Here is a 27,772-nt window from a genome sequence, read left to right on the forward strand (position 1 = left end):
TACCATAAAATCAATGATAAATATGCCTAATTTTGAAGTTATTTATTTATTTATTAATCGAGCATTTTAAAACTCCCCCCCCCCTAGCAAAATCAAGCTTTTTATTTTAAAATTGTATGGTGCTCGTACACCCTTAAAGATTAACGAAGATCTCAAAAAGCAAAAACGATAACTGTCCCTTCTTTTCTCGTTTCGTCGTGATCAATAAATTTTATTGGGTTCGACCGGAACGAAGGAAAATTGGCAAGAATTCCGAATGATGAGAATTCTGTTTCCGTTTTTGGAAACAGCTACTATTTTGTTAGCTCTGCAATACTTACTTTAAAAATTTTATGAAAGAACTCAAATCAGAAAAACATAAAGTTAAGAAGTAGAAAAAGGGTAGAAATAAGGAGCTTATTTTGTACAGAAACATGGCAATTTCCCGCTTAAGAAGTTTCTGTAATTAAAGGAGACAACGACGAGGACTACAAAAACCATTGGCACAGAGTCAATGAATGGCCCAGAGTTAAGAAGTAGAAAAAAGGTAGAAATAATGAGTTTATTTTATACAGAAACATGGCAATTTCCCGCTTAAGAAGTTTCTGTCAATGAAAGCAGACAACACGAGGACTACAAAAACCATTGGCACAGAGTCAATGAATGGCCAAAAAGCATTAAGGGTCTGACAAATGTGGAACGAATTTTTCGATATGTTATACACACATCCATTTCACTTGCAAATTATAGAATTCTGTTTTTGCTTGGATAAAATAACAAACTTTTAAATTTTTAGCAGAGTTTTAACGGGCTTTCTCTTATTTTCCAAGTTTTTTCTCAAGTATGTTATTACTATTATTATCTAATTTTTTCAAATTATTAACACGACCTTCACGAATGCAATATGTTTTATGGAACATCTCTAAACATTTAAAATACTTCATTCAAAAAATGACAAAGCAAATATTTGTTTGCTAACAATATCCCCTCTCTAATCAAATCTGTTATTAAAAACTAAATTATTACACCCATGATTTAATAAATACAAGTTTTGTTATTGTGTAATCTATTTAGTCTGTGATTTAATTTATTTGCTTGGTGAATTTATTGAGAATATACCTAATTTAAATAAGTAAAATGGAACCACCGTAAGTTTTAATTTTTTTCTTTTAGTTTTAAAAATATAATTTTATTATTATTTATTATTAGTTATTTTAATTATTATTTTAAACATATAATTTCATTTAGTTTTAAAAATATAATATAGTTTGTGTTGTTTATCCGGCGAATGAGCCAATTTTTTTGCGGAACATGGCAGAGAATCTGTTTGAAAATAAATCTTAAAACAATATTGAGAATATACTTTGGGGCATTTTTCGGATAATTCGTTTAGATTGAAAACGCAATGTCTCAGTAGCATAGCGTTTACATAGTTTCAAATGGAATCCACTTTGCTATTAATATTCCAGAAAGTATAATCACGCACACGAAACTTTAATTATTTCTTTCTTTAATTATTTTAATAAGTTTCTTTAATTATATGAATTTAGCCTTGACTTTTGTTGACTCTTATAAAAAATTGACACTTAAATTGTTTTCTGGAGTGTATAAGTAATATATAAATGTCATACTCTATAAGTCTAAACACTCAAAACTACATCTGATTTTTATGTTATTATAAGCTACAGGACACAAAAATTTTCAATTATTCAGCATTCGCATTGTGTATTACATTATTAAAATAAGTATAACTGCGAAAGTTTTATTGTCGGGTACGGTATTGGAAAAATCATTCGCCGTGCCAAAACCGGTAGCCTAAATTAGAACTACGCTAACAGGCTTAAACTTTGTTTCAGCGGGCGTTGAATATATAGATGGAAATTGTTGAGATACGCATAGACCATGTTGAACATCAGTGGTTGCATTATTTTTAGTAAATTATAAAAGTTGAAAAACCCAATAATTTCATGGCCTTTCAGCCACCATTTGTTTAAAAACCTTTTTTTTTTTTTTTCATAAGAACCACTGGTTGAATATACTTAAAATTCGTCTCTTTATCTTTTATAGTCTTGGATAAAATGGACACCAAATTTTTGCTCTAATTTTCTCACTTACGGGAAAACAATGATGTTTACGAAAAAATGTTTCAAACAAAAGTTGTTTATTTTTTTATAAGAAACATATTTTAAACTTTTGTTCTATATCTCTAACGGTTTGACCTATGTTGCTCATTTACAAAATCAAATTAGTATACTTTGATATATATTTCATATATCAAGGTAAGTGATGTGCCGAATATTCACGAATTCACATATTTTTTGACATTCGCAAAAAATGACAATATCCCGCTCACTCAACAATATCCGGGAAAATTTTTTGGCCTAATTGCATTTTAAGTGCTTGATTGTTAATTGTTAAGAGATTAAACCACCAAAAAATAACAATTTTCTGTTCTATACATGCTAGAAAGGTGGGATTTTCACCAATCGATTCAAAATAAAGTCAAATTAACATTTCGACAACGCAACCTTCCGGAAAATTGGAAGAACGGGTTTTCCAATCGTTATTTTTGGGTGGTTTTTCGCGCACTCACTAAACAATTCACAATCAAGCACTAAAAATGTAATTAGGCCATAAATTTGTGAGGGATGTTGTTTAGTAAGCTTTAAACTTCAAATAAAAATTTTATATATATTAAAAATCTGATTTTTTCATACACATTTTGAAGGATAAAAATTGTGAAAATTGCGTTTTTTCAAATTTTATGAATTTTTTACTCGAAAATTGGAAAGTTTAGAATATCTTTCAAAATATCTAAGACCTTTTTTTGTAAATTTTGTCAATTACCTTATTTATTTGATTAAAAAAAAATTAATTTAAACAATACCTTACTGGGTTCCCACCGGCAACCTGCACTTTTACGTTCAGGAGCATTTTTTGAAACGGAATCATGGAAAAATTTTCCACGAGAAAATTATTCATGCCCAATGACGAATTTTACCTTATAAAAGTTTTACATTATTTTTAACTAAATATATTTAATTAATTCAATATATGCGATATTAAAATAAGTATGTTAAGTACTTGTTATTTAGTTGTTATATCTTTGAATTTTTTTAAAAAATTTGATTTTTTTATATTTTATTTATATTTTACATTAAAAAAATTTAATTCAATGGCCGAATTGTAAAATAAGTTTCGTAATTTAAATTAACTATTAAAATTAACAAAAAAATCATTGTTATCTTTAGCCTTGATAAAATTATCGTATTTTAGTCCACTTTTAAAAGACATATAAAAACGATCGCTGTTCAAAATATTTACAATTTTTCAATCATTTTACAATTTTATATACATATGAAATGAATTTGAAATATGAAATGACTGTTGGGCCCTCTTTTAGTTAATTTTTTTGCCCCTGCAGTTTTTAAAATCATATATTTTTGTTACATAAAATTATTTTTGCTGAAGACAAGTTTTGTAGTTAATTAGAGATTATTACTAGAAAAATTATTAAGAATGTATTCTTTTAGGTCGGATCAAGTTTCATTTACAATAAATGGACAAACTTACACCGGTACGTTTGGCAAAATGAGGTATAATACACGTTAGAATTAGTTACTCATTTCTCAAATGTTTTTAGTGAAACCAGATGGAGTCAAAATAACTGCAACTACTTCATTAAATACATTTATCAGAAATGTAGCTCAATTAAAAGGAACGAAATTCATGTGTCTAGAAGGAGGCTGTGGAAGTTGTCTAGTCACTGCTGAATTTGATCACCCAATTACAAAAAATCGTTCTATTGTTGGGGTCAATTCGGTAAAAGCATATAAAACTTCATTTAAAAATATGTAGTTTATATTTATAAAGTTATCTCTTATAGTGCCTGGTTACAGTTTTATCTTGTGATGGCTGGAAAATTACAACAATTGAAGGGATTGGCGATAAAAAGAAGGGATATAATGTCGTACAAAAACGGTTGGCTCAATTTAATGGCACACAATGTGGTTACTGCTCACCGGGTATGGTTATGAACATGTATTCGTTATATCAATCTGAAGGGAAAGGATTAACCCAAAAACAAGTTGAAAATTCCTTTGGTGGAAATATATGCAGATGTACTGGTTATCGTTCAATTGCTGATGGGTTCAAAACATTAACAGTTGATGCAGATCGAAAACTGTTGGATAAATGCCAAGATTTAGAAGAATTAAGTATCTGCTCAAAGACTGGAACATATTGTGCAAAAGAATGTCAGAAAAAGAGTCCAAATTACATTGAGCAATATTCCCCTCAAAAATATATTTATATTTGTACTGCAAATGAAAAATGGTACAAAGTATTTAAATTATCTGAATTACTTGAAGTGTTAAAAAGTATTAATAACAATAAGTACAGGCTTGTTGCTGGAAACACGGCTCATGGTAAATTTAAATTGAATATATGGTATTTTTTAATTTGGTTGTAAATTTAATGTTTTCTTAAAGGTGTCGTTCGTCGTGATCCTGATATTTCAGTTTACATTGACGTCAATTCAGTAGAAGAACTTCATTGTTTAAATATTTCTGAAACGGAAATAAAATTGGGCGCAAATACATCCTTAACGGAAGCCATGAAATTATTTTTGAAAATTTCTAGGGAAAAACCTAAATTTGCCTATTTGAAAGAAGTTTTTGATCATTGGGATCTTGTTGCAAATGTACCTGTGCGAAATGTATGAATTAATTTTTAAATCAATTTTCAGTTTTATGTTAACTATTCGTTTTGCTTTTAGATTGGAACTATTGCTGGAAATTTAGCATTAAAGCATGGCTATAAAAGATTTCAATCTGATATATTTTTAACATTGGAAACCTTTGGAGCCAAATTAACTATTGGTAAGTAAACTTTCCAGTTTGAATACATTCGTAAATAATTTCAACTTACTACTGAATTTCAGTTTCTAAAGACGATACAACGGAACAAATTGTATCACCTAAAGAATTTCTGGACTTGAATATGGATGGTCGAGTTATAGTCGGTGTGACGTTTTACCCATTAGTAGGAAATTACGCATTTCAAACTTACAAAGTAATAACCAAAACGAAAATAACCATTTTAATTCCATAAAACCAATTCTTTTAAAATTGTTTTTTTTTAGATTATGCCACGGGCACAAAACACTCACGCTATTGTCAATTCTGGATTTTGTATCAAGTTAGCGGACGATAAGAACAAAGTACTAGATGCGACAATTGTTTATGGGGCCATTAATGAAGATTTTGTTCACGCAAGTGAGACTGAAAAGTTACTTGTTGGCAGAAACTTATACGATAACGACACAATTCAGGCAGTGTGTAAGAGTTTAGACAAGGAATTAAAATGTGATATTTCTCCTCCAGATCCTGTACCAGAAGCAAGAAAACAACTTGCAATTAATCTCTTTTACAAGGTAAGTATCGTTTTATTTCTTATACTATATTGGAGCAAATAATTTCAACTAAAAATTCATTTAATTTCAGTTTGTTTTAAATACTGCACCGAAAAATTTAATTCATCCAAAATATCAAAGTGGTGCTCCTAAATTTGATAGGCCTGTTTCAAAAGGACAGCAAGATTATGTAACTAATGAAAAATCGTATCCGTTAACACAACCTATTCCAAAAGTAGAAGCTTTGGTACAATGCTCAGGAGAAGCAAGATTTGTGGTTGATGAGGATACATCACGTGCAAATTATACATTTTCATCATTTATCTTGGCTCGTGCTACTCCTGGGTCAAAAATTAAAAAGATTAACACAGAAAATGCCTTGGTAATTAACAATTTTGTTTTAAAAATACAGTTAGTCATTTAACAAATATCCACCCTTAAATTACTCTTGGCCTGATGTGATTATTGTATTGTGTATTTTATAAATTTTATTCCAGAAAATGCCCGGAGTTATTGATATTATACTAAGTAAAGATATTCCCGGTAGAAATGGATTTAATGTATTAGAAATGGGATATACATATCAAACTGAAATATTTTGTGAAGGCGAAGTTAAATATAATGGTCAATTAGTTGGCTTAGTTATTGCAGAAACGGAGCAAATTGCTCGACAAGCAGCAAAATTGGTAGAATTAGAATATGAAGCACCTCCCAGTGATAGAATTAATGTATATACAGTTCGGGATGCATTAAAAATACCGAATAATCCTAGAATTAAAGTTGAAGTACAAAAAGAACCAACCAGCAAAGGTGAGTTTAAATAATTGTATTTTAGGGAGATCAGCCGATTTATTTGGTAATTAAAAGAAGGTACATCTTTCTGGACTCTGGAGCTTTGCGAGCTTCAGATCTTTGAATATAATTATCTGGTTACAATATTACTGTGATTTCAGTAGGAAGGAAAAACTTTCTTTCATAGACGCCACAATAATGCAATTCTTGAAACAGTCGAAAAATTATTGAAAGTTCGAAATACCAAGGAATATTTCTGTGGCAATGTGGGGATGCATGTGTACTCAAGCGATATAATTTTTATTACCTAAAACAGAACTCACTCAAGTTGACCTAACTCCAGGCGATGTATTCTTTTATTTAGAGATTAAACAGAATTAAGAACATATTTAAATTGTTCAAAAAAATTATTATTTTTGGTGAATTTGTGCAATGTGAAAATGAAATTAGTTGCTTAATACTTATTTCTACAGGTACTGACATCAAGCATGTGGTTAAGGGCACATTTGATATTGGGGCACAATATCATTTAACAATGGAAACTCAAACATGTATATGTGTTCCAATTGAGGATGGAATGGATGTTTTTTCATCCACACAATGGATGGATTACGTCCAAATCGCCATTGCAAAATCATGTAACATACCTTTAAAAAAGTAATTCAACAAATCAAAACAAGTTATATTTATAAAATTTTAACATAATAATTTATTTTAGTATTAATTTAAACGTACGCCGACTTGGTGGGGGTTATGGTGCTAAATTAACGTTACCAAGTTTAATTGCATGTGCAACAGCTGTTGCCGCAACGAAATTAAACCGCCCGGTATATTCTCGTATGCTTCTGGAGGATAATATGGAAACAATGGGTAAAAGATTTCCATGTTCGGCTGATTATGAAGTTGGAGTCGATGATAATGGTAAAATACAGCATATGGATTTATCAATTTGGATGAATTATGGATGTACAGCAAATGAAGTATCTACAGGCCATATGTTAGGTTTTCTTGGAAACTTTTATGATACACAAACATGGAATATAAAAACACATGGAGTTTTAACTGATGTTACACCTCATACATGGTGTCGAGCGCCCTGTAAGTATATACATTAATAAGAACTGTATAATATAAATTTTCAGAAATATTCCTTCCAAGAAAAAAGTATCAGGTTTTATAACATTTTATAGAATTTAATCAGTGTTTCTTTTAATATTTAATTTCTATTTTGCAGCTTCAACTGAAGCATTTGCTCTTACCGAACAAATAATGGAACATATCGCTGTAACCGTGAAAAAAGACTCTGAATTTGTTCGTTTCCAGAATGCACTTTCTACCGAGCAAACTTTACCAAATATGGTGAAGGATTATAAGTCTAGAACTGATATTGAACTTAGAAAACAAGAAATTCAGGAATTTAATAAGGTATGTATATAGAATTTATACTGTTTATTCTCAACTGGAGAAAAATATGATTAAGTCAAAATTTTCAAGGATTTAGGGGAAGGTGGTCTATAATGACCCCCTAAGAAAAAATGTAATTTATAACCAAACTATTCGAGATATGTATAATGTCGAAATATTTTTTGTTTCTTTATTCAAGTGTTGCAATAGTGGTATGCCAATTTTACTGACATTGAAAGAATAGGTAGGTAAAATAATCCCATTCCATTTTTTACCAAACGGTTAGCATAAAATATTAATTTTTCTGTTCATTTTTCTTTCACATTACATCAACGGTTAGTATGAAAAGAAAAATTACTGATAAAATCATCTAAATGAACACATTAAAGACCCGCATGGGACATCATTTTACCTATTATAATTTTACACACAAAATAGGGATCATTTTAACGTATATAAAGGGGGACATTTTGCTCCTAAACACATATTTGAATATCGTAATAAAAACTGACCTTAAAATTTATTATACGCTGATCAAAATGTGTCATAGTATTATTAAAAGTCAACAGAAGCTAAGAGTAAAACAACCAGTCGGCGAAAACTAACACAAAAAAATATATTGAACGTTGAAGTTTTTCTTATCATAGATCATAAGCAATAAAATTAATATTTTTGCTACGAAACACAAAATAGCTTATACATCGCCATAAGTGTTTTTTGAACGATTAATTCGATCACGTGGAAACCATCTATCGATAAATATATAGGATGGCTTAAATGGTTCACTTATAAACCTTTTTCCCCTAAATATGAAATTAGGCCCGAGTGTTAAAGATAGGCTCTATGTATCACCTTAATGATTATTTTGTAGAATAATCGCTGGAGGAAGCGTGCAATAGGTCAAGTGATTATGGATTATTCATTTGCATATTTTGGATCTTATTATGCATTGGTTTCAATTTATGGTGGCGATGGAAGTGTATGTATTACACATGGAGGTATCGAAATGGGACAAGGAATTAATACAAAAGTGAGAACAACGTATATGTTTTGGTTAAGAACTTAGTAACTGAATTTATTAATTTTCAGGTGCAACAAGTTGCTGCACATACATTAGGTATTGATTTGGATATGATACAAATAAAACCGTCAAGTGTATTGACAGCACCAAATAGTCCGCCAACCGGAGGTAGCGGTGGAAGTGAAAGTGTTTGTTTTGTAAGTTTATCTCATAAACTTTTTACCAATTATATATTTTACTAATAATCGAGGAAATAAAACCGAAAAAACAGTCTAACTAAGGAATCGACTCCTCGTCAGAAGATCAACCGCAATTATATATCGAAAGCGGTGAGCTAAGATAAAAAAATGTTAAGAGTTAAAAAATCTTTATAACTGTCCAAAATATAAAGTCATTCAAATAAAAGATTTTCAAATCAAATTTTTGACCAGAATCACAAAATCATCTTTATATTATGTCAATAACGATTCGACAAAAATTTGTACTTTATTTTTTTAAACGCTTATATTATATCGAAAACGGTGAAGTTCGGTAAAAATTGTCAGGAATCAAAAAAAAAAAAAACTTAGAATCGTTCAAAATATAATATTTAATGGTTTTCAGATTAAATTTTTGACCGGAACCACAAAATAATTTTAATTTTTATCAATAACGAGTTTTCGGTGGAAATCCGCATTATTTTTCTTATATCTCATAAGTATTTTTCTTATATCTCATACTCTGTTTATAAGGTAATTTTGACCCAAAAAATACAAAAATCGGTTTCATTTAACGATTGGGCGAATAATTCTCGAGATAATATCGGAAATCGATCCGAAATATCGTTTTTTTCGAAAATTACTCTGCCAATCGCCAAATAAACTTGATTTTTGAATTTCTTGGGTCAAAATTACCTTATAAACTGAGTTTCATCAAATTCCGAAACAAATAATTTTTTACGATTTTTTTGAATTTTTCTAAGGGGTACCCCTTGAAAAAATTGCAAAAAATCGATACAAATTTATCGTCTCCAATTTCGATAAAACTCTGTTTATAAGGTAATTTTGACCCAAAAAATACAAAAATCGGTTTCATTTAACGATTGGGCGAATAATTCTCGAGATAATATCGGAAATCGATCCGAAATATCGTTTTTTTTCGAAAATTACTCTGCCAATCGCCAAATAAACTTGATTTTTGAATTTCTTGGGTCAAAATTACCTTATAAACTGAGTTTCATCAAATTCCGAAACAAATAATTTTTTACGATTTTTTCGAATTTTTCTAAGGGGTACCCCTTGAAAAAATTGCAAAAAATCGATACAAATTTATCGTCTCCAATTTCGATAAAACTCTGTATGTAAGGTAATTTTGACCCAAAAAATACAAAAATCGGATTCATTTAATGATTGGGCGAATAATTCTCGAGATAATACCGGAAATCGATGCGAAATATCGTTTTTTTCGAAATTTACTCGGCCAATTGCCAAATAAACTCGATTTTTGAATTTCTTGGGTCAAAATTACCTTATATACTCAGTTTCATTAAATTCCGAAACAAATAATTTTTTACGATTTTTTCGAATTTTTCTAAGGGGTGCGTGATAAAGTCATTTGGGTCTTTGCTGCGTAGGACCTATCTTGTAAACCGTTAGAGATAGAACAAAAATTTAAATGTAAAAAATGTTCCTTATAAACAACATTTTTTCGTAAACATCACTGTTTACCCGTGAGAGCACAAAATTGTATAGTATGTATGTTATGGTTATATCAGTTATAGTATCAGACAGAGTAATCAACACTGTCCATACATGGTATTTCGACAATTAACTCAGTCAATTGTTTGTTTTCTCTTGTTTTAAATGTAAAATAAATAGAATGTGGTGTCCGGAAGTAGGGTAGTTCTGACCCACCCCATGATGATAAATCGAAAAACCACAAGTTCGCATGAATATGAATTTGTTAAGTACACTCAGGAAAACATTTTCGACCGGCTCCCATAAAAACCTCCTGACGAGGAGTTGATTTTTCGGTCAAATGTTTTATTTCCTACAGTATAAATGATACTAAAAATACGAAAATTGAATTCGTTCAGAGGATTTTCCGATCAATTTAAGAAATATTTATTGAAATCGCGTTGGGTAAATATGACGGGCGCTCCTTTAATTATTTATATTTATATTTCTAACAATTTCATTTGCAGTTTAACAGTATAACTAAAACTAAAAATATTCCCGAAGGATATTTTATACTTTTTTATTCAATAACAATTAAAAGTTTATAATTATGTGTGTTATCAAATATTCGTTTATGTCTGAACCGCATTACATTATATGCAATCTCATTAGGCTTTAGGCTATTTAGCTATGCATGTATGTAGGTACCTAACATATTACTTTAATTATCCAACTATTATTCCATTTAAACATTTGACAAGAGGTGGGAACTACTTAACGGCACTTTTAAATCTATAAAGGGGTTTTACGTTAAAACACTTTTTCCATGGTGAAATATTACTTTTTTTGTGGTTATTAACCAAGTCAAGGAACGGATTCAGATTTAGTATCACTATGGCTGTTTAAATTTGACGCTCTCTTTGTAAAAGGAGATGAGAATAAACATGCATATTTTTTGGGTGTCCCTAACTTATTGCAATTCTTTCATACAGGCCCGTATTTACCATGTAGCAGAGTAATATATTTGGTCTCAGAAAGGTTGTACCATCAATGAAAAAGTTTTGAGGGGGAGGATGGGGAAATTTTCGTATTAGCTAGAGGCGGAAAATTTCTGAATTCGGGCCTGCTTTCATAATAAAAACATTTTTAATAAATTATTTTCAATTTTACAACATATAAAAGATGTTACAAATAGATGAATGGTGATTTGATAATAATTTATACTTCTGTTCAGGCAACCATGCAAGCATGTAAGATGTTATTGGAGCGATTGGAACCTGTAAAAAAAAGTATGGAAAAATACGACTGGGTTAATATGATCCGATCAAGTGGTCAATTTGGAATTGATTTAAATGCTGTATATCAGTATGTATTTGTTGTAGATTTTTCGAGTAACTAAGGGCTGCGAATTCAATTTGGATTTTTGACTATACAAATAGGAGGCACTTTCATTTGGTTCTTTAAATCTGATGAAATTAGTGAAGGTTCATAGAGACATTATAACGTTTCTATTCGTAACGCTTAGTTATTATAAACAAATTACGTTTTCACATGAAAAATTTTTATTTTAAATATTTCCAATTTTAGAGTTACACCAAAGGAATTAAAAAATTATGAAATATATGGAGTGACCTACACTGAAATTGAACTTGATGTTTTAACTGGTGTAGTACAAATTAATAGAGTGGACTTATTAGAAGATACTGGTGAAAGTTTAAGTCCAGAAGTTGATATTGGACAAGTGGAAGGTGCATTTGTAATGGGATTGGGTTATTGGTTGACAGAACATATTGATTACGATAAAAATGACGGAAGATTATTGAATACACGAACATGGAATTATCACCCACCTGGTTTAAAGGATATACCAATTGATTGGCGTATCGAATTTAGGAAAAATGCACCAAACCCGCTTGGTGTTCTACGATCAAAAGGTTTAGATGAATTTTTTGAAAACAATGCTCTTTTAATTTGAGAGAATAATTTGTTGTTTTCAGCTACTGGAGAGCCACCGCTTTGCATGAGTGTTTCCGTAGCATTTGCTATACGTAATGCACTTTATGAAATACGGGCAGAAAATAATCCCACAGTAGATCCTTGGTTCCCATTTGGTAAGTAATTCAGGACTTTCGCAGAACATGTTTACGACTTTCCTGTAAATGTTTTCCGAGAAGTAAGGCTACGTATGAACACCCGCTGTGTATTTAAATAATTTACGGTTGTATAAACATTGCGTATGAACAAATTTTTTCTCTTGCCTGATACGTACTATAAAACAAGATACGATCTTTTTCTTATCTTTTCCATTTCCAATATGTTATAAACTAATAATGTTTTGGATACGGATTTTTGTATTCCATATGTTATTTTAATGGGAGCCTATGCTTTAAAATTCACTCTAAAGACTAACTTGGCTTTGATTATCTGTAAAAGCCACAAAATACAATCTTCTTCGTTCCATTTAGATTTATCTTTATAAATACAATCGTAATCTGTTTCGTGTCTGTACACGCATTACGCGGAAATTAACTAAAGGTATTTCTTCCTAATAATCGGGTGATCATTTTAAAGTATGTTCAATATTATATGACTATGTTGTTATTTCCCAAGCACAATACACGCAATATTTATTACATTCAAGTAAATTGTATGCGTATATTGCATTAACCTATTTGCATTGTGTGGATGAGTGATAAAACTTTTTTTTAGTTTCACTTTCTGCTGCATTAATACTTCGAGCTTAATTTTCGATATTGAAGTTAATAAATAAAGTATAAATGATGTAAATTTTTAACAGCGGGTTAGATTTTTCTATATATAATCCATACTTTTGTTTGTTTTAATTTACATTTTTTTTCTTTTCAGATGGACCAACATCAACCAGCAGTATTTTACTAAATTCAAAATTAAATTATCAAAACTTCAAATTAAAATAATTTTATACATTGTTTTCTACGTTATAATTATATATCATTAGTAATTTAAGTAAATATTTTTATTAAGTATTAGTAATTAATTATATTATATATTGTTGATAATTTTGGAATATACTAAATATATATATATTTCACCTCTATATATACTAGAGATTTGTAGAGGTATTGTTTTTCATTTAAATAATATATGTTGGGTTTTATTTAATGTTCCTTGATTTATAACCATTTATAGGAAATTTTGAACCAGTCAGATTTAAGTAGTTGATATTGCTAATTCAAGGAAATATATGTTGCCCTTTGGTAAAATGTAATTTTCACTTTTTATACCTGTGTATATGAAATATATATCAAGTTATACTAATTGTAGTCCCAAGTTTGTCACGCTTAGAAATATTGATGATACGAGCAAAATTTTGGTTAAGGTGTTCATAAAATCACCTAACTAATCTAATTCCGTTTGTCTGCCAGTCTGTAAAAAGTTAGTTTTATCTCGTAAATGAGTAATATAGATCGATTGGATTTTGGGTCCGTAGGACCCATCTTGTAAGAGAAAAAACAATATAGTTTAAAAGTAAAAGTTGTTCCTTATAAAAAAAATAAGCAACTTTTGATTGAAAAATTTTTTCGTAAAAATCATTGTTTTTCCGCGAGAGCGCAAATTATAATTTTTTTCCACCACTTTCTTTACAGAATATTTTAGCAATTAACTCAGTCACTTGTAGTATTTTTTGCCGCGGGTTTCATTTTTATGAAATATCATAAAACAATTCCATAGGCATTCTTCTTCGCGATATAATTCTACAAGGTTTGGCATTGTTGGTAATTACAAAACTGATCATCTATTCACTAATAATTTTTTTAGGCTTAAAAGCAGTTGTTTCTACTTATCTTACTAGATTATTATCAGTTAACCTTTACTGTCTTGGCTTATAAAAATGTGTGCTCTTGTATCTCTGGTTTCATTTACAGTTAGATTTATCTTAACTCTTCGAAATTTCTGCTCTTTAAATATATTTGATTTGGAAATTTGCATTTTGATTTGGGGAAACTTTTGTAGTTTTTTTCTGGGAGTAAGGATTTTAAAGAAATTGGTATGTGACAAATTCTATTCATGTAACTAATTGTTTAGTTACGTTGTTTTTTATTGCTCTCTTGTCTTTCGGATTCATACAGATCATTTAGTTTGTATACACCAGTAGCAAAAATTGTAATTTTTCCGCTTTTATACCTTATAATTACAACGTAGGTCCTACAACTACTATGCAAATTTCTTAACAACTTTTTATAACTCGTCACTACCTATAATTTACAACGTATACTAATTTCTTAACACCTTTTTAATAACTTTAAACGTTTTATTAATATAATATTCAGAAGATAATATTTAATTAATAAAACATTTGAGTAACTAGTTAACTTTAAAACATTTGAATACATATTTGTTACTTAATTAAATAAAGTAATCTATAATCAAATAAATACACGACCTTTACGAATGTAAATATAAGTAGTTTTATTTACTTATCCATATAGTGTTTCAAATATATATTACATATCATTTTATCAAAACAATTTAAAATGAGTTGTAAAACTGAACTTGAAACGACTTCATTAATCAAAAGTAATAGTGATAGTGCAAATGATATTTACTGATATATAGATTATTAATGCAAGTCCAGTCTTAAAAAAGAATTCAAATTAATTATCCCTTCCAAGTTTGTTTATTTTTTGAGTTTTTTAAAATAATATGTTCCCTACGCCTACATTAAAGTAGATTAACATTATATAATTTAGATAAGAACAAGTTTTATGTAGTTTTAAAGTATTTTTACTTTAATAGTTTACTAAAACAAGAAAATGGGAGCTGCTGAAACTAAACTTGGATTAATTGAGAAGGAACCGTAAGTATATAATTATTCTCGTAAAGCTTTTCTTGAATACGTAACTTGTCTTTTAGATTTGTTTAAATACGTAACGGTAGAAATTTATTTCCAGGTATAATTAAATCTTTAGCGTAGAACATAATAAACATACAAAAAATCACTTAAAATCATCTGAATTCATTTTTTTAAAATTATGTTTTTTATTTTTGTTTTCTTCAATATAATACGTAGTTCTTTAATGTCAATGTACCCACCCAAATATACCGGCTGGTACTAGTTTATGATAAAATTGTTAGATGGAGTTTCTTGCAATGATTAAGATTCTATAATAAATTCCTTATTGATCCTATACAGAATGTTCGATTTACATCTAGGTATATAAATATCACAAGTATGACAGAATACATGCGTTAAGGAATGCATCTAAACGAGAGGTATTATATACATGTGTTAAAACTTCGATACGCTTGGTGAGTGGGAGTTTCTTAGTTGAATAGATAAACTACAACAGATAAGCCACGATACAAGTCACTTTTGTAATTTCACATAACAAATATAATACCTCTTACTTAGATGCATTGCTTAACGCATGTACTCTGTCATACTCGTGATATTTATATGCCTAGATGTAAATTGAACATTCTGTATATCAGAGACTATATCAGTAAATATACCGATATATATGCTCTGCATATATTTTATCTATGATTGATCTTATGCTAATTATTGATCTTAATGAAGGATAATGGGCACAAAAAATACACCATTGTATAGCATGCGAAAATTATTCATGTCCGGGTCTAGTAAATATACCTCTAATATCGTGTATTATCTAATATGAGTTATTTAGATATGCTTATCTCCGTATGTCCTTACACATTTCGTGAAAAAGGTTTGCAGTTTCAAAAAATGTGATTTGTAGAAAACCTCTATTTAATTTTGGACGCATTATGCTCGACCTAACTCAAAATATTGGTAGACCAGATTGACGTGTCTTATATCTAGTTAATGACGTTTCCTGATAGTTATATAAGCTATTTTCTAAAAACGTGAAATTATTTCTATATGAACGAATTTGCAACCATGTTGCCACTTTGTAAAACTAAACGGAAAAAAATCTGCACCAACCCAGTATACCCCCTATCTTACATTATCGTCTACACAAATACAAAATAGATTGTGCAGCTATTCTGTGCTCGAATACTGATGTTCAATTTTCACGAGCTTTTTTACGTTTTGGATCAATCCATTGAAAAGTTTGCCAATTTTCATGAAATATTGTTTACAATGCAATTAAACAGAACATAGACCAGTGACATACAAAATTTATTCACGATCCTCTTAAAATCTTAATTAAAATCCGGAGGAAATCTTATCAATAGATAATGTTTTTCAATGTTGCAGACAAACTATACATTGAATATTGTATAGTTATGTCTTATGTCTAATAATATTTATTATAATCTCTAATAGTCTAATAATATTAGAGTGAAGTCGATAATGAAAAAAAAAATTGTTTCGCATCAATGAATTAATCTTTTTATCCCCGATAAGTTAATAACCTTTTAATATTTTTATCGTATTTTCAATTATAGTTTAGTAGGACTTACTCTCCGATATATTTACTACACAAAAACAAATAAAATAAATTGATGTTTCAAATTATTTTTGTTTCGCAATCATTTTTACATCCGATAAATTTTCACTTTGTTGTTGATTGAAATGTCTTTTTTTAGATCTGACCAAGTTTCGTTTACAATAAATGGCAAACCTTTTACTGGTATGTTTTGCAAAATATGATATAAATAATGCAAAAATAGCTTACTTATTTCTTAAATAATTACAGTGAAACCGGATGGAGTTAAAATTACAGCAACAACTACGTTAAACACATTCATCAGAAATGTAGCTCAGTTAAAAGGAACGAAATTAATGTGTTTGGAAGGAGGTTGTGGAAGTTGTCTAGTCACAGCTGAATTTGAACATCCAATAACCAAAAAAATCACCATTGCGGCGGTTAATTCGGTAAAAGCATAACATTTATTTTTACATAATTTACTTTCTTAATATTTAGGTTCACGAATATAGTTTTTATAGTGCTTGGTTACAATATTATCTTGTGATGGTTGGAAAATTACAACAATTGAAGGGATTGGCGGTAAAAAGAAGGGATATAATGTAATACAAAAACGTTTGGCCCAATTTAACGGAACACAATGTGGATTTTGTACACCGGGTATGGTTATGAATATGTATTCGCTATATCAGGCTGAAGGCAATAGTTTAACACAAAAACAAGTTGAAAATTCTTTTGGTGGAAATATATGCAGATGTACTGGTTATCGAACAATTGCTGATGGGTTCAAAACATTAACAGTGGATGCAGATAAAAAATTAATAGCTAAATGTCAAGATTTGGAAGAATTGAGTATTTGCTCAAAAACGGGAACATATTGTGCAAGAGAGTGTGAGAAAAAGAATCCAAATTGTATTGAGCAGTCGGCACCTCAAAAATATATTTATATTAATACAGGGGATGAGAAATGGTATAAAGTATTTAAATTATCTGAATTGCTTGAAGTGTTAAAAAGTATTGGCAATGAAAAGTACATGCTTGTGGCTGGAAATACCGCTAATGGTAAATGCAAAATTGACTGCACAGTATTTTTGACACTAAGTTGTTTGTTTTCTTGAAGGTGTACGTCGTCGTGATCCTAATATTCCGGTTTATATTGATGTAAACTCAGTAGAAGAACTTCATACTTTGAGTATTTCTGATGCGGAGTTAAAATTGGGCGCGAACACATCCTTAACGGAAGCCATGAAATTATTTATAAAAATTTCTAGTGAAAAACCTAAATTTGGTTATTTAAAAGAAGTTTATGATCATTGGGATCTTGTAGCAAATGTACCTGTGCGAAATGTAAGAAATAATTTTCAAATCAACGACTAAATGGTCTATTAATAAATTGTTTTTGGCTTTTAGATGGGAACAATTGCCGGAAATTTAGCATTAAAACATGGCTACAAAAGATTTCAATCTGATATATTTTTAACATTGGAAACCTTTGGAGCCAAATTAACTATTGGTAAGGACACTTTTCAGTTTGAATAAATAAACACTCAGTTCAACTTAGCGTTGTATTTCAGTTTCGAAAGATGATACTACGGAACAAATCGTATCACCTAAAGAATTTCTAGGCTTGAATATGGATGGTCGAGTTATAGTCGGTATCACTTTTTATCCATTAGTTGGAAATTACGTATTTCAAACTTACAAAGTAACAATCGATTTGACAATACGACTATTAATTTCTCAAATTCAATTATTTAATAAAATTTTTTGTAGATTATGCCACGAGCGCAGAATACTCATGCTATTGTTAATGCTGGATTTTGTATGAAGTTAGGAGACGATAAAAATAAAGTACTTGAAGCCACAATTGTTTATGGAGCAATTAATGTCGATTTTGTTCACGCAAGTGAAACTGAAAAATTACTTGTTGGCAAAAACTTATATGTTGACGCTACAATCCAAGCTGTATTTCAAAGTTTGGAAAATGAATTAAAATGTGATGTTGCACCTCCAGATCCCGCTCCAGAAGCACGGAAACAACTTGCAATTAATCTTTTTTACAAGGTATTATCTATATGGTATCTTAAATTTATATTCACCAACTAAAATACATTCAATTTTAGTTTATCCTAAATACTGCGCCAGAAAATTTAGTTAATCCAATATACTCGAGTGGAGGTCCCAAGTTTGATAGACCTGTTTCAACAGGAGAACAAGACTACGCATCTAATCAAAAAACGTATCCGTTAACACAACCGGTTTCGAAAGTTGAAGCTTTGGTGCAATGTTCAGGTGCATATAGATTTATAATGTTATTGTGAACAGTTTGGAATCAATTATTAATAAAATATTTTGGTGTAACTTTTAGGGGAAGCAAAATTTGTAGTTGACGTGGATACAGCACGTGCAGATTATACATTTTCATCATTAATTTTGGCTCGAGCTGTTCCAGGATCCAAAATTAAAAAGATTCATACGGATAATGCCTTGGTAATTGTAATTTTTATATATTTATGTAGTTTGTAGATATCAAAATACAAATTTGAGGAATTTTGTTCTAAAATTGCAAAGTATCCTATAGAAGTTGTCTGTTATTTGTGCATTATACTTATATCACACATTAAAGTAAGCGAATGTCCGCGATGAAATATTGCTTTTTGTATACAATCATCAACCACAATTCAACCTACGAATTACCGAATATGCTATAAATCTTCACCAAATATGCTGGTTGGCGAGAATTTGTGATCAGGGTTTTCAAAATAGCGAATGTTACGTGGCTTAATTGCGAAGGCTTTAAATTGGAGAGCTAAGATAAATCATTGTTTGGATTTTTCATTTCAGAATATGCCAGGTGTCATTGATATTGTACTCAGTAAAGATGTCCCTGGTAGAAATTCTTTTAATGTACCTGAATTACAATATACTTCAAATATGGAAATATTTTGTGAAGGCGAAGTTAAATACAATGGCCAATTAGTTGGTTTAGCTATCGCTGAAACGGAACAAATTGCTCAACAAGCTGCAAAATTAGTTTCTATTGAATACGAGGCACCTCCAAGTGACAGAATAAATACGTATACAATTCGTGATGCCTTGAAAATCCCAAATAATCCTAGAATAACACTTGAAGGACAAAAAGATTCAGCGAATAAAGGTGAGTTTGTTTCACATTAATAACGCTTATTTAACTATCGAAAATAAATTTAATTCAATATACCTGAACGTTCGCCCTTTCCGAATATTCGTACATGTTTAAATTCTATGTTATTCAGGTACGGACATAAAGCATGTAGTTACGGGAACATTTGATATTGGACCGCAATATCACTTCACAATGGAAACACAATCATGTATTTGTATACCTATTGAAGATGGAATGGATGTTTATTCATCCACACAATGGATGGACTATGTCCAAACTGCAATTGCAAAATCATGTGACATGCCTTTAAAAAAGTAAGTCAAAATCTTTTAAGGAAATTAAATTTTAATAAACAATCTGTTTTAGTGTGAATTTAAATGTTCGTCGACTTGGCGGCGGCTATGGTTCAAAGTTATCTGCGGCTAGTTTAATTGCATGTGCAACAGCTGTTGCTGCAACAAAATTAGATCGTCCTGTATATTCGCGTATGATTATGGAAGATAACATGGAAACATTGGGTAAACGATTTCCATGTTCCGCCGATTACGAAGCTGGAGTTGATGATAATGGTAAAATACAATATATGAAATTATCGTTATATCTGAATTATGGATGCGCAGCAAATGAACCAACTGCATCGGATGTAATGAATACTGTTGCTAATTATTACGATACAGAAACATGGCAAATTAAAGCATATGGAGTTTTAACTGATATTACACCAAATACATTCTGTCGAGCTCCTGGTAAGTACATTAAACTAAAAAGCTTTCGTACAATCATTCTACCTTTGAGCATAGCCCTAAAATCCTGATGATTTCAGTCCCAGAAATTCGATTGACTTCCCAAAACCCTTCCCCCGTGCGCCCTGGCTTGTGGTGCTACTATATTAAAAGCATTTGCTCCATCTTAATATCTCTTTTTTTCTATTTTCAAACTAAATTGTTTGTATGCTCGATATTAAGTTTACAAAACAATTTAAAAACGAAATTAGCTTTCTATACTATTAAGCATTTTTGGCATTTAATTTTTATTCTTTCGAAGGTACGACCGAAGGAATTGCTCTTATTGAAAGTATAATGGAACATATTGCTGTAAACGTGAAACAAGATCCTGAATTTGTACGATTTCAAAATACTAGTAATGACATATTACCTAATTTGGTAATAGATTTGAAGACTAAAACCAACATTGAACTCAGAAAAAAGGAAATTGTAGAATTTAATAAGGTATGTTTAAGTAGCAATCGAACGATGTTTGTGCTTTTCCTAATCCAATGAAATCAATATTTGAGAATTTAGGAAGTCTGTTTATGAAACACGTACGCTTAAGAGGAGAGGGTTTTAGATCCTAGTCTCATAAAGAAGGGGAGAAATTCCAACAAAAGTGAAATCATTGTTGTAAAAGTTTCATTTTTTGACCATTTTAATTTGTAGAAATGCCCTATGGGTTGGGAGAGTACGGGATCGAAAATACTGGGCTTCTAGCATGATATACTTTATAGTCAGCTTCTAGTTATGCTTTACATAAATCAGCACCTGGAAGATCGAGATTTGCTCGGTATTTTTTTAAAATGACACAAATTTTATCCCCAATATAAGAACAGTTTAAAATGCCTCTCCACACAAATACCAATTTGAATGTTTCGGTAATATAATTTATTTCGTTAACTTCGATATACATATATATCAAAACAGCAGCTATCTATTAACCAAAACTGTCAAAGCCACACGGACTTAACACACTATACAATACATACGAAGCGAACCACGTACAATGTATATATACTCATCAATAGATGTCATATTTTGCAATTGATGTTTCAGTTTTTCCTGAAAACACGGATAAAACGATGTTTTTTTTTTTAAATGAAACCTAGCTAGATCTAATTTTTGCGCCCGAAACCCCTGTATAATTATTTGATGGAAGTCATTGCAGTCATTTCCGAGATTGTTGATATATACAAGAATTGCTCGTTTAAATATATAAAATATATTTGTATTTCAATGCTTATGTTAGGCAAATCGGTGGAGGAAACGTGCATTAGGTCAAGTAGTTATGGATTATCATTTGGTACCTTATGGAACATTTTATGCGATGGTGACGATTTTTATTAACGATGGAACTGTTTGTGTAACACATGGCGGTATTGAAATGGGACAAGGAATCAATACAAAAGTAAGGAACTTTTAGTATCGAAACTGTGATATCTAGCAAATTAGTTTTCGTTGTATTTTAGGTACAACAGGTAGCAGCCTACGAATTAGGTATTGACATGAATATGATACAAATAAAACCGTCAAATGTAATAACAGCACCTAATTGCGCATCAACTGGAGGTAGCATTGGTAGTGAAAGTGTTTGTTTTGTAAGTTTATTCATCATAATAATGTCATATATAACAACTCGATTCGATAATGTTAGGTGGGTGAAAACGAGTGTAAATATTTGTGTACGATATATAAAATCTTTACCTGGGGTAAAAAAAAAGTTACTAAAACAAATTTGATTAAATATTTTTATGATTAAGAAAATATTGTGTAAACACTTGACAGCCTTTGAAACATTTTAAGGATGTTTGGGAGGTAAACCAAGACAGGCCCGTGTGTACGAGGAGGTTTCGCGGGTCAACACCCCCTTCCATTTAGACTCTCCCCACATAAATTTTAACTAACAATATAGTCCTGTAAATCCAGCCATTTATGAAACGAATATTTTGAGTCGAGTATTTCAGAAGAGCGACTTAAGGGTTTAGCCTCCTTTAATACACGTCGCGGTGTATAGAACTTGAAGCGCGCAGAGTTTTGAAAAAGTTTTTTTTCTGTACGTCTCAGAGTTAACTTATTGGAAAATAGTGACTGAGTATCACATTTTGGCATAATAAATGTTATCTTATAGTACTTTTGACTCCGATTGTGCGAAACATCCTTAATTCCTTAATTATAATTTTTTTTTAAATTCCTATAAGTAAATATTTTTAATAATAAAAATATTTTTTTTTGTATAGAAAGGTATTATAAAATAAAAATTCCTGAGGGCTTCTTAACAACATTTTAATTAAACAAAATTAAAAATACATCATACTATCAAATAGTCGTTTTGATTTGTGTTTTGAACACATTATTTTAGATAATATTATTATAGGCTTTAGGCTATTTGTGAATAAATGTAATAATTAAAATGTTCACTGTTATTTCGTTTCAAATTTTTTCACGTGCGCGAAATAATAAAAAAAAATTGTTTATTAGTTAATTTAAACCATTTTTAGTTAATTGGTCCAATTTATATGTCACCGGATTATGGTCAGAATCGTTATTTTATAATACATCTAGTTAGATTCTAAACCGTCGATAGATTGTGAACGAATTGTGAGATTTATAAACTAACGAATGTTTCAAACAAAAAGCATGTTTTATAAGTAAAACAAAAAGTTAGTAAAGAATCATGGAAAAGGCGCTCATTAATTTACAATATTATTAAATATCATAATTTGAAGAAAAAAATACTATAGAGAACTCTCCGAACTCCGAAATAACTTTTAATATAAAATTATAAACATATAAAAAAAATATAAGCTCTGAGCCGACAATAAACTGTGAGCCGACTGTGGTATATGACTTTAGTATATGTTAAATACTATCAGTATACGATATTTTATAAAAATATACAGGTATAAGGCGCAATCGAAGCCCCGAAAATTTCTCAGCGACACGGGCGGCTAGTAATTAATATAATTATTGTAAAATGAAATAGGGAGTTTCTTACTCTCTAATATTTAAAATTTATAATAGTATCAGCTATAATAAAAAAAAGATAATTTATGTCAAGGTAAATATTTGGAAAATTATTACCTCAAATAAAATAAAGGATTAAAATTACTTGAAGGTAACAAGTTTGGGATATCTGCTTTAATAAAAAAAGATAACTTATGTCAAAGTAAATATTTGGAAAATTATTACCTCTAATAAAATAAAGGATTAAAATTAATTAAATGTAACAAATTTGGGGAGGACGGTTTAAACAAATATAATCATTTCGAATAACTTTATGAGAAAAAAATTAATTATTTAGAAATAATGAAATTATTAATCCTTTTTTTTTTTTCTTTTTTTAAATCTGGATTATCTAAAACATACCTTGTTTAAGGACCATCACTAGCCAGTAATAAAAAAAAAAAAAAAAAAAATTAGTAGATAATGATGAAAAATTTAGGTACCTTATACCGATCAATTAATAGTGTAATTATTAATTGAAAATACACTAAATACTATAACTATTCTCATAACAAGATATGTTATTTAGTGTATTTTTAATTAATTAATTACTCTCTTAATTGATCGGTAAGGTACGCAGATTTTTGTTTTATATAATGATATGTTTCGTTGATTATAACATACTACAAATTTTGGTTCATTATCTACTAATTTATTTTTTCTATTACTGGTGAGTGATGGTCCTTAAGCCATTTAAAGGTGCGTTTTCAACGCATCCTGAATGAACGCGATTTAGCGGTGTGCAATTCAAAATATCTGGTTTGCTAGCACTTTTTTGTAACTAGACACAGTTTTGAATGAGCCAATAGGATTCTGGTCGGTTTTCTCGTGTTAGAAGGGTGCATGTTGTTATAATCCTAGCAACTTAAACGCGACTATCTGCCTTTTTGGAAGACAATTTTGTATCATGGTGGATACGTCTTTTTAGCATGAAATTCTCATATCTAGTTTCCTATTTTGATTATGAATAAAAATATAATTTTTTTCCTGTTTAGGCAACAATACAAGCATGTAAGAAATTATTAACGCGATTGGAACCAGTAAAAAGAAATATGAAACAATACGATTGGGTTAAAATGATTCAATTAAGTGGTCAATTCGGAATTGATTTATGTGCCGAATATCAGTATGTAATAACTGACTGTGTTTAGATTAATTATAAGCTAAGAATATCTACCTACATGTAAAGACTAAAAAGATTATTGATCTAAGCGAACTATTTTCATAAGCGAACAAACTAACATTTTACAGGTTTATTAATTTAGGCTAGGGCGTTATATATTTTGTAAGCATTTCCTTTGTAGGAATGCACTAAATTTCAACGTTTTTTGAGGGCTAAATTCACGTCTAATTTAGGACACTCACAGATTTTATTTGAAAAGACTTTTTCTTAGTGGTTAGTTAGCCTAAACACGGTAGTCAAAAAAATTTGTTTTTTATTCATATTATTAATAATAATTTGAATTTAGAGTTACAACTCAAGATTTAAAAGATTATAAAATATATGGAGTTACATATTCCGAAGTTGAAGTTGATGTTTTAACTGGTTTAGTACAAATCAAGAGAGTAGACTTATTAGAAGATACTGGTGAAAGTATGAGTCCAGAAATTGATATTGGGCAAGTGGAAGGGGCATTTATGATGGGATTAGGTTATTGGTTAATGGAACATATTGAATATGATGAAAGTGATGGAAAATTATTAAATACACGAACATGGACATATCATCCACCTGGTTTAAAGGATATACCAATTGACTGGCGTATTCAATTTAGGAAAAATGCACCAAATCCTCTTGGTGTTCTACGATCGAAAGGTTTAGATGAATTTATTGAAAAAAAAACTTTTTCATTTTGAATATATAAAAATTTGTTTTCAGCTACTGGAGAGCCACCTCTTTGCATGAGTGTTTCCGTAGCGTTCGCTATACGTAATGCATTACATGAAGTACGGGCAGAAAATGCTCCCAATGTAGATCCTTGGTTTCCACTTGGTAAGTTATCTCCCACGCTCTCAAAGATCTCCCACGAGTATGACAGAGTAAAGTCAAGAAATCATTTTTAATCCAATGTAATCTGTAAGTAATCACGGAGTAATTCTGGTGATACTTGTAACCAAACTAATCAATCGTGAAATGAGATTTTATATTTTTGTGACCTATTTACCTTAAACAATCCAACGATATGACAATTTGATAGATTCTGTCATTGAACTGTTCCTGAGATATTACCGACTGAAGAAATTATATCCAAATATCACCGCCACTCGCAGATTTTTATTGATATCTCAGAAAATACTCACCCAATCGTCAAAAAACATCGATTTTTGTATTTTTTGGGCAAAATCGCTTCAGAAATTGATTTTTATGAAAAATCAGAGGGGAAAATTACAAAATTACAAAAAATGTTTAGCAAATGCTGGACAATTTCAGCTCAAAAATCAAAGACTACCGTGTTATAGCCCTCACTTTTTTTCCCTTATGTTCACATTTAATGGATTTTAATCCAGGTTATAAACTATCTGTGTTAAAAATTTCATCCAAATCCGTTCAGTAGTTTTTTTCGCGAAATAGTAACAAACATTCAGACATCCTCACAAACTTTCACGATTAAAATATATACTAGATTTATTTTATTCCCTCATAAAAATGCCAAATTTCCCTTATTAAATTCCAAATTAACTTCCAAAATTTCAAAATAAAATAATTTCTAGAAATTATTTTATTCAAGATTTTTATGTTACCCACACTGTTTAAAAACAATGAATTCTTTATTTTAGCCACTCATAAAAATGCTTAATTTTTTTCTAGATGGACCAACATCAACCAGCAGTATTTTATTGAATTCCAAGTTAAATTACAAAAATTTTAAAATAAAATGATTTCTAGCATTCAATCACCAAAGCAATGAAAGAGTCATTACTTGATAAATTAGATTTGGTGGGTTGAATGGTGTTATTTGGACCGTGATGATTTTTAATTTTTTTTTTAAATTATACAGATTTATCTCTGGGTCAAAAATATAAAAAATAAAGAAAAGCAAGTAGAAATACCTGAAAGATTTACAGTTGTACAAAAATATCACTGAAACCAAATGAATCTAATTTTTTTTTTGTTAATTTATATCTATAATATATTTTTTTTTAAATTAATTTTTGTTACATAAGTAGCATACATTGTATACATTAGAAAATATTACATTTTATAAATATTGTTTGATAATTTTACAGAAATTTTAAATACTTAATATTAATTAAAAAATAATCTAAATACAAATATTCTAAATGCATTTCCGCTACAACTTCGCAACTTTAATTGCAAAAATTTGATAGTGCTAATTATTAAATTAAAAAAACTTTCCAAATAAATATAAGTTAAGATAATTAAATGATAAAAAAACGTTTAACTATAAAGAAAATTTGCATATTCTCAACGGTAAATTATTTATTATATTTGATGTATTTATTGTTTTAAATTGCAAATTTTAATTTCTTCCAAAAATTAATAGTTTTAACGTGACGTCATCTTTTTATTGCTATTTTTTATTAGACAGTTCATGCATACATTTAAGCAAAATTCTTGTAAATTACTATAGTTTCCATAATATCTACGCCTGGTGAAATCTAGTTTAAGCCTGTTATTGTAATTTTATTTAAAGGAACCGATTGTCGCACGGCAAAATTATTTTCCCAATAGTAGGAGACATTTTTTTGGGAAGGTATTTGAGGATCACATGAAAGTTGGTGTAAGACTTATTTTGTAAAGTTTGAATATAGTCGAAGCCGTGATGATAGGATCTTGGCAAAAATCGAATTTATAGATTTCCTGAATTTTTTTTCCCAAAACAGAAATCCTTGTTTAAATTGTATTTAAATTTAGTACTAAATAATAAAAAAAATAAATAAAAAAGTTACATTATTTTAGCCATATTAAAAATGTTTCCCGACGATTTCAAATTGAATTTCATTTTGATTAGAGACACTTTTTTACCCTTGAAGTTGATCGTCAATTTTATGCATTCACGACGCTACAGTTGACGCGATGCGTCGATTTTGCATTCAGGAAATTATAAGCAATTAAATAATTTTTCTCTATGGCCAATTGTAGGTTATGACGTCAACAAGTGTTATTTTACTTTGTTTCTATTCGCACCGTGCGTGAGTTTTATTGGAGGCCTTTCCATGGTAACGATACTCT

At 29.7% G+C, this 27,772-nt stretch overlaps 2 protein-coding genes across 4 annotated transcripts; both read left to right on the plus strand.

The window, feature by feature from the left end:
- Positions 1-998: 998 nt before the first annotated feature.
- Positions 999-13,206, plus strand: LOC123296601 (xanthine dehydrogenase-like). The gene is made up of 19 exons (XM_044878140.1): positions 999-1,127; positions 3,513-3,556; positions 3,623-3,801; positions 3,866-4,406; positions 4,470-4,696; positions 4,757-4,859; positions 4,922-5,052; positions 5,123-5,413; positions 5,484-5,774; positions 5,890-6,202; positions 6,658-6,841; positions 6,903-7,282; positions 7,419-7,609; positions 8,460-8,618; positions 8,678-8,806; positions 11,499-11,629; positions 11,852-12,198; positions 12,262-12,375; positions 13,130-13,206. The coding sequence occupies exons 1-19, from the start codon at positions 1,117-1,119 to the stop codon at positions 13,198-13,200; spliced, it is 3,837 nt and encodes a 1,278-aa protein (XP_044734075.1). The 5' UTR covers positions 999-1,116; the 3' UTR covers positions 13,201-13,206.
- A 1,715-nt stretch (positions 13,207-14,921) lies between these two features.
- Positions 14,922-27,757, plus strand: LOC123296600 (xanthine dehydrogenase-like). 3 transcript variants are annotated; one of them, XR_006535183.1, is made up of 21 exons: positions 14,922-15,101; positions 16,820-16,863; positions 16,930-17,108; positions 17,181-17,721; positions 17,780-18,006; positions 18,070-18,172; positions 18,234-18,364; positions 18,433-18,723; positions 18,783-18,951; positions 19,028-19,149; positions 19,504-19,816; positions 19,935-20,118; positions 20,171-20,550; positions 20,849-21,033; positions 21,824-21,982; positions 22,044-22,172; positions 24,573-24,703; positions 25,047-25,393; positions 25,457-25,570; positions 26,387-26,515; positions 27,683-27,757. XR_006535183.1 is itself a non-coding variant. In XM_044878139.1 (20 exons), exons 1-20 carry the CDS (start codon positions 15,058-15,060, stop codon positions 26,455-26,457), a joined length of 3,864 nt encoding a protein of 1,287 aa, XP_044734074.1. In that variant the 5' UTR covers positions 14,922-15,057; the 3' UTR covers positions 26,458-26,568. The 3 variants fall into 3 exon arrangements, 1 of the variants encoding a protein (XP_044734074.1); XR_006535182.1 differs by lacking the exon at positions 27,683-27,757 and adding an exon at positions 26,577-26,587; XM_044878139.1 differs by lacking the exon at positions 27,683-27,757 and having other exon boundaries at positions 26,387-26,568.
- Positions 27,758-27,772: the final 15 nt, after the last annotated feature.

Source organism: Chrysoperla carnea, chromosome 3, assembly GCF_905475395.1.
Source record: "Chrysoperla carnea chromosome 3, inChrCarn1.1, whole genome shotgun sequence".
Classification (NCBI taxonomy): Eukaryota; Metazoa; Arthropoda; class Insecta; order Neuroptera; family Chrysopidae; genus Chrysoperla; species Chrysoperla carnea.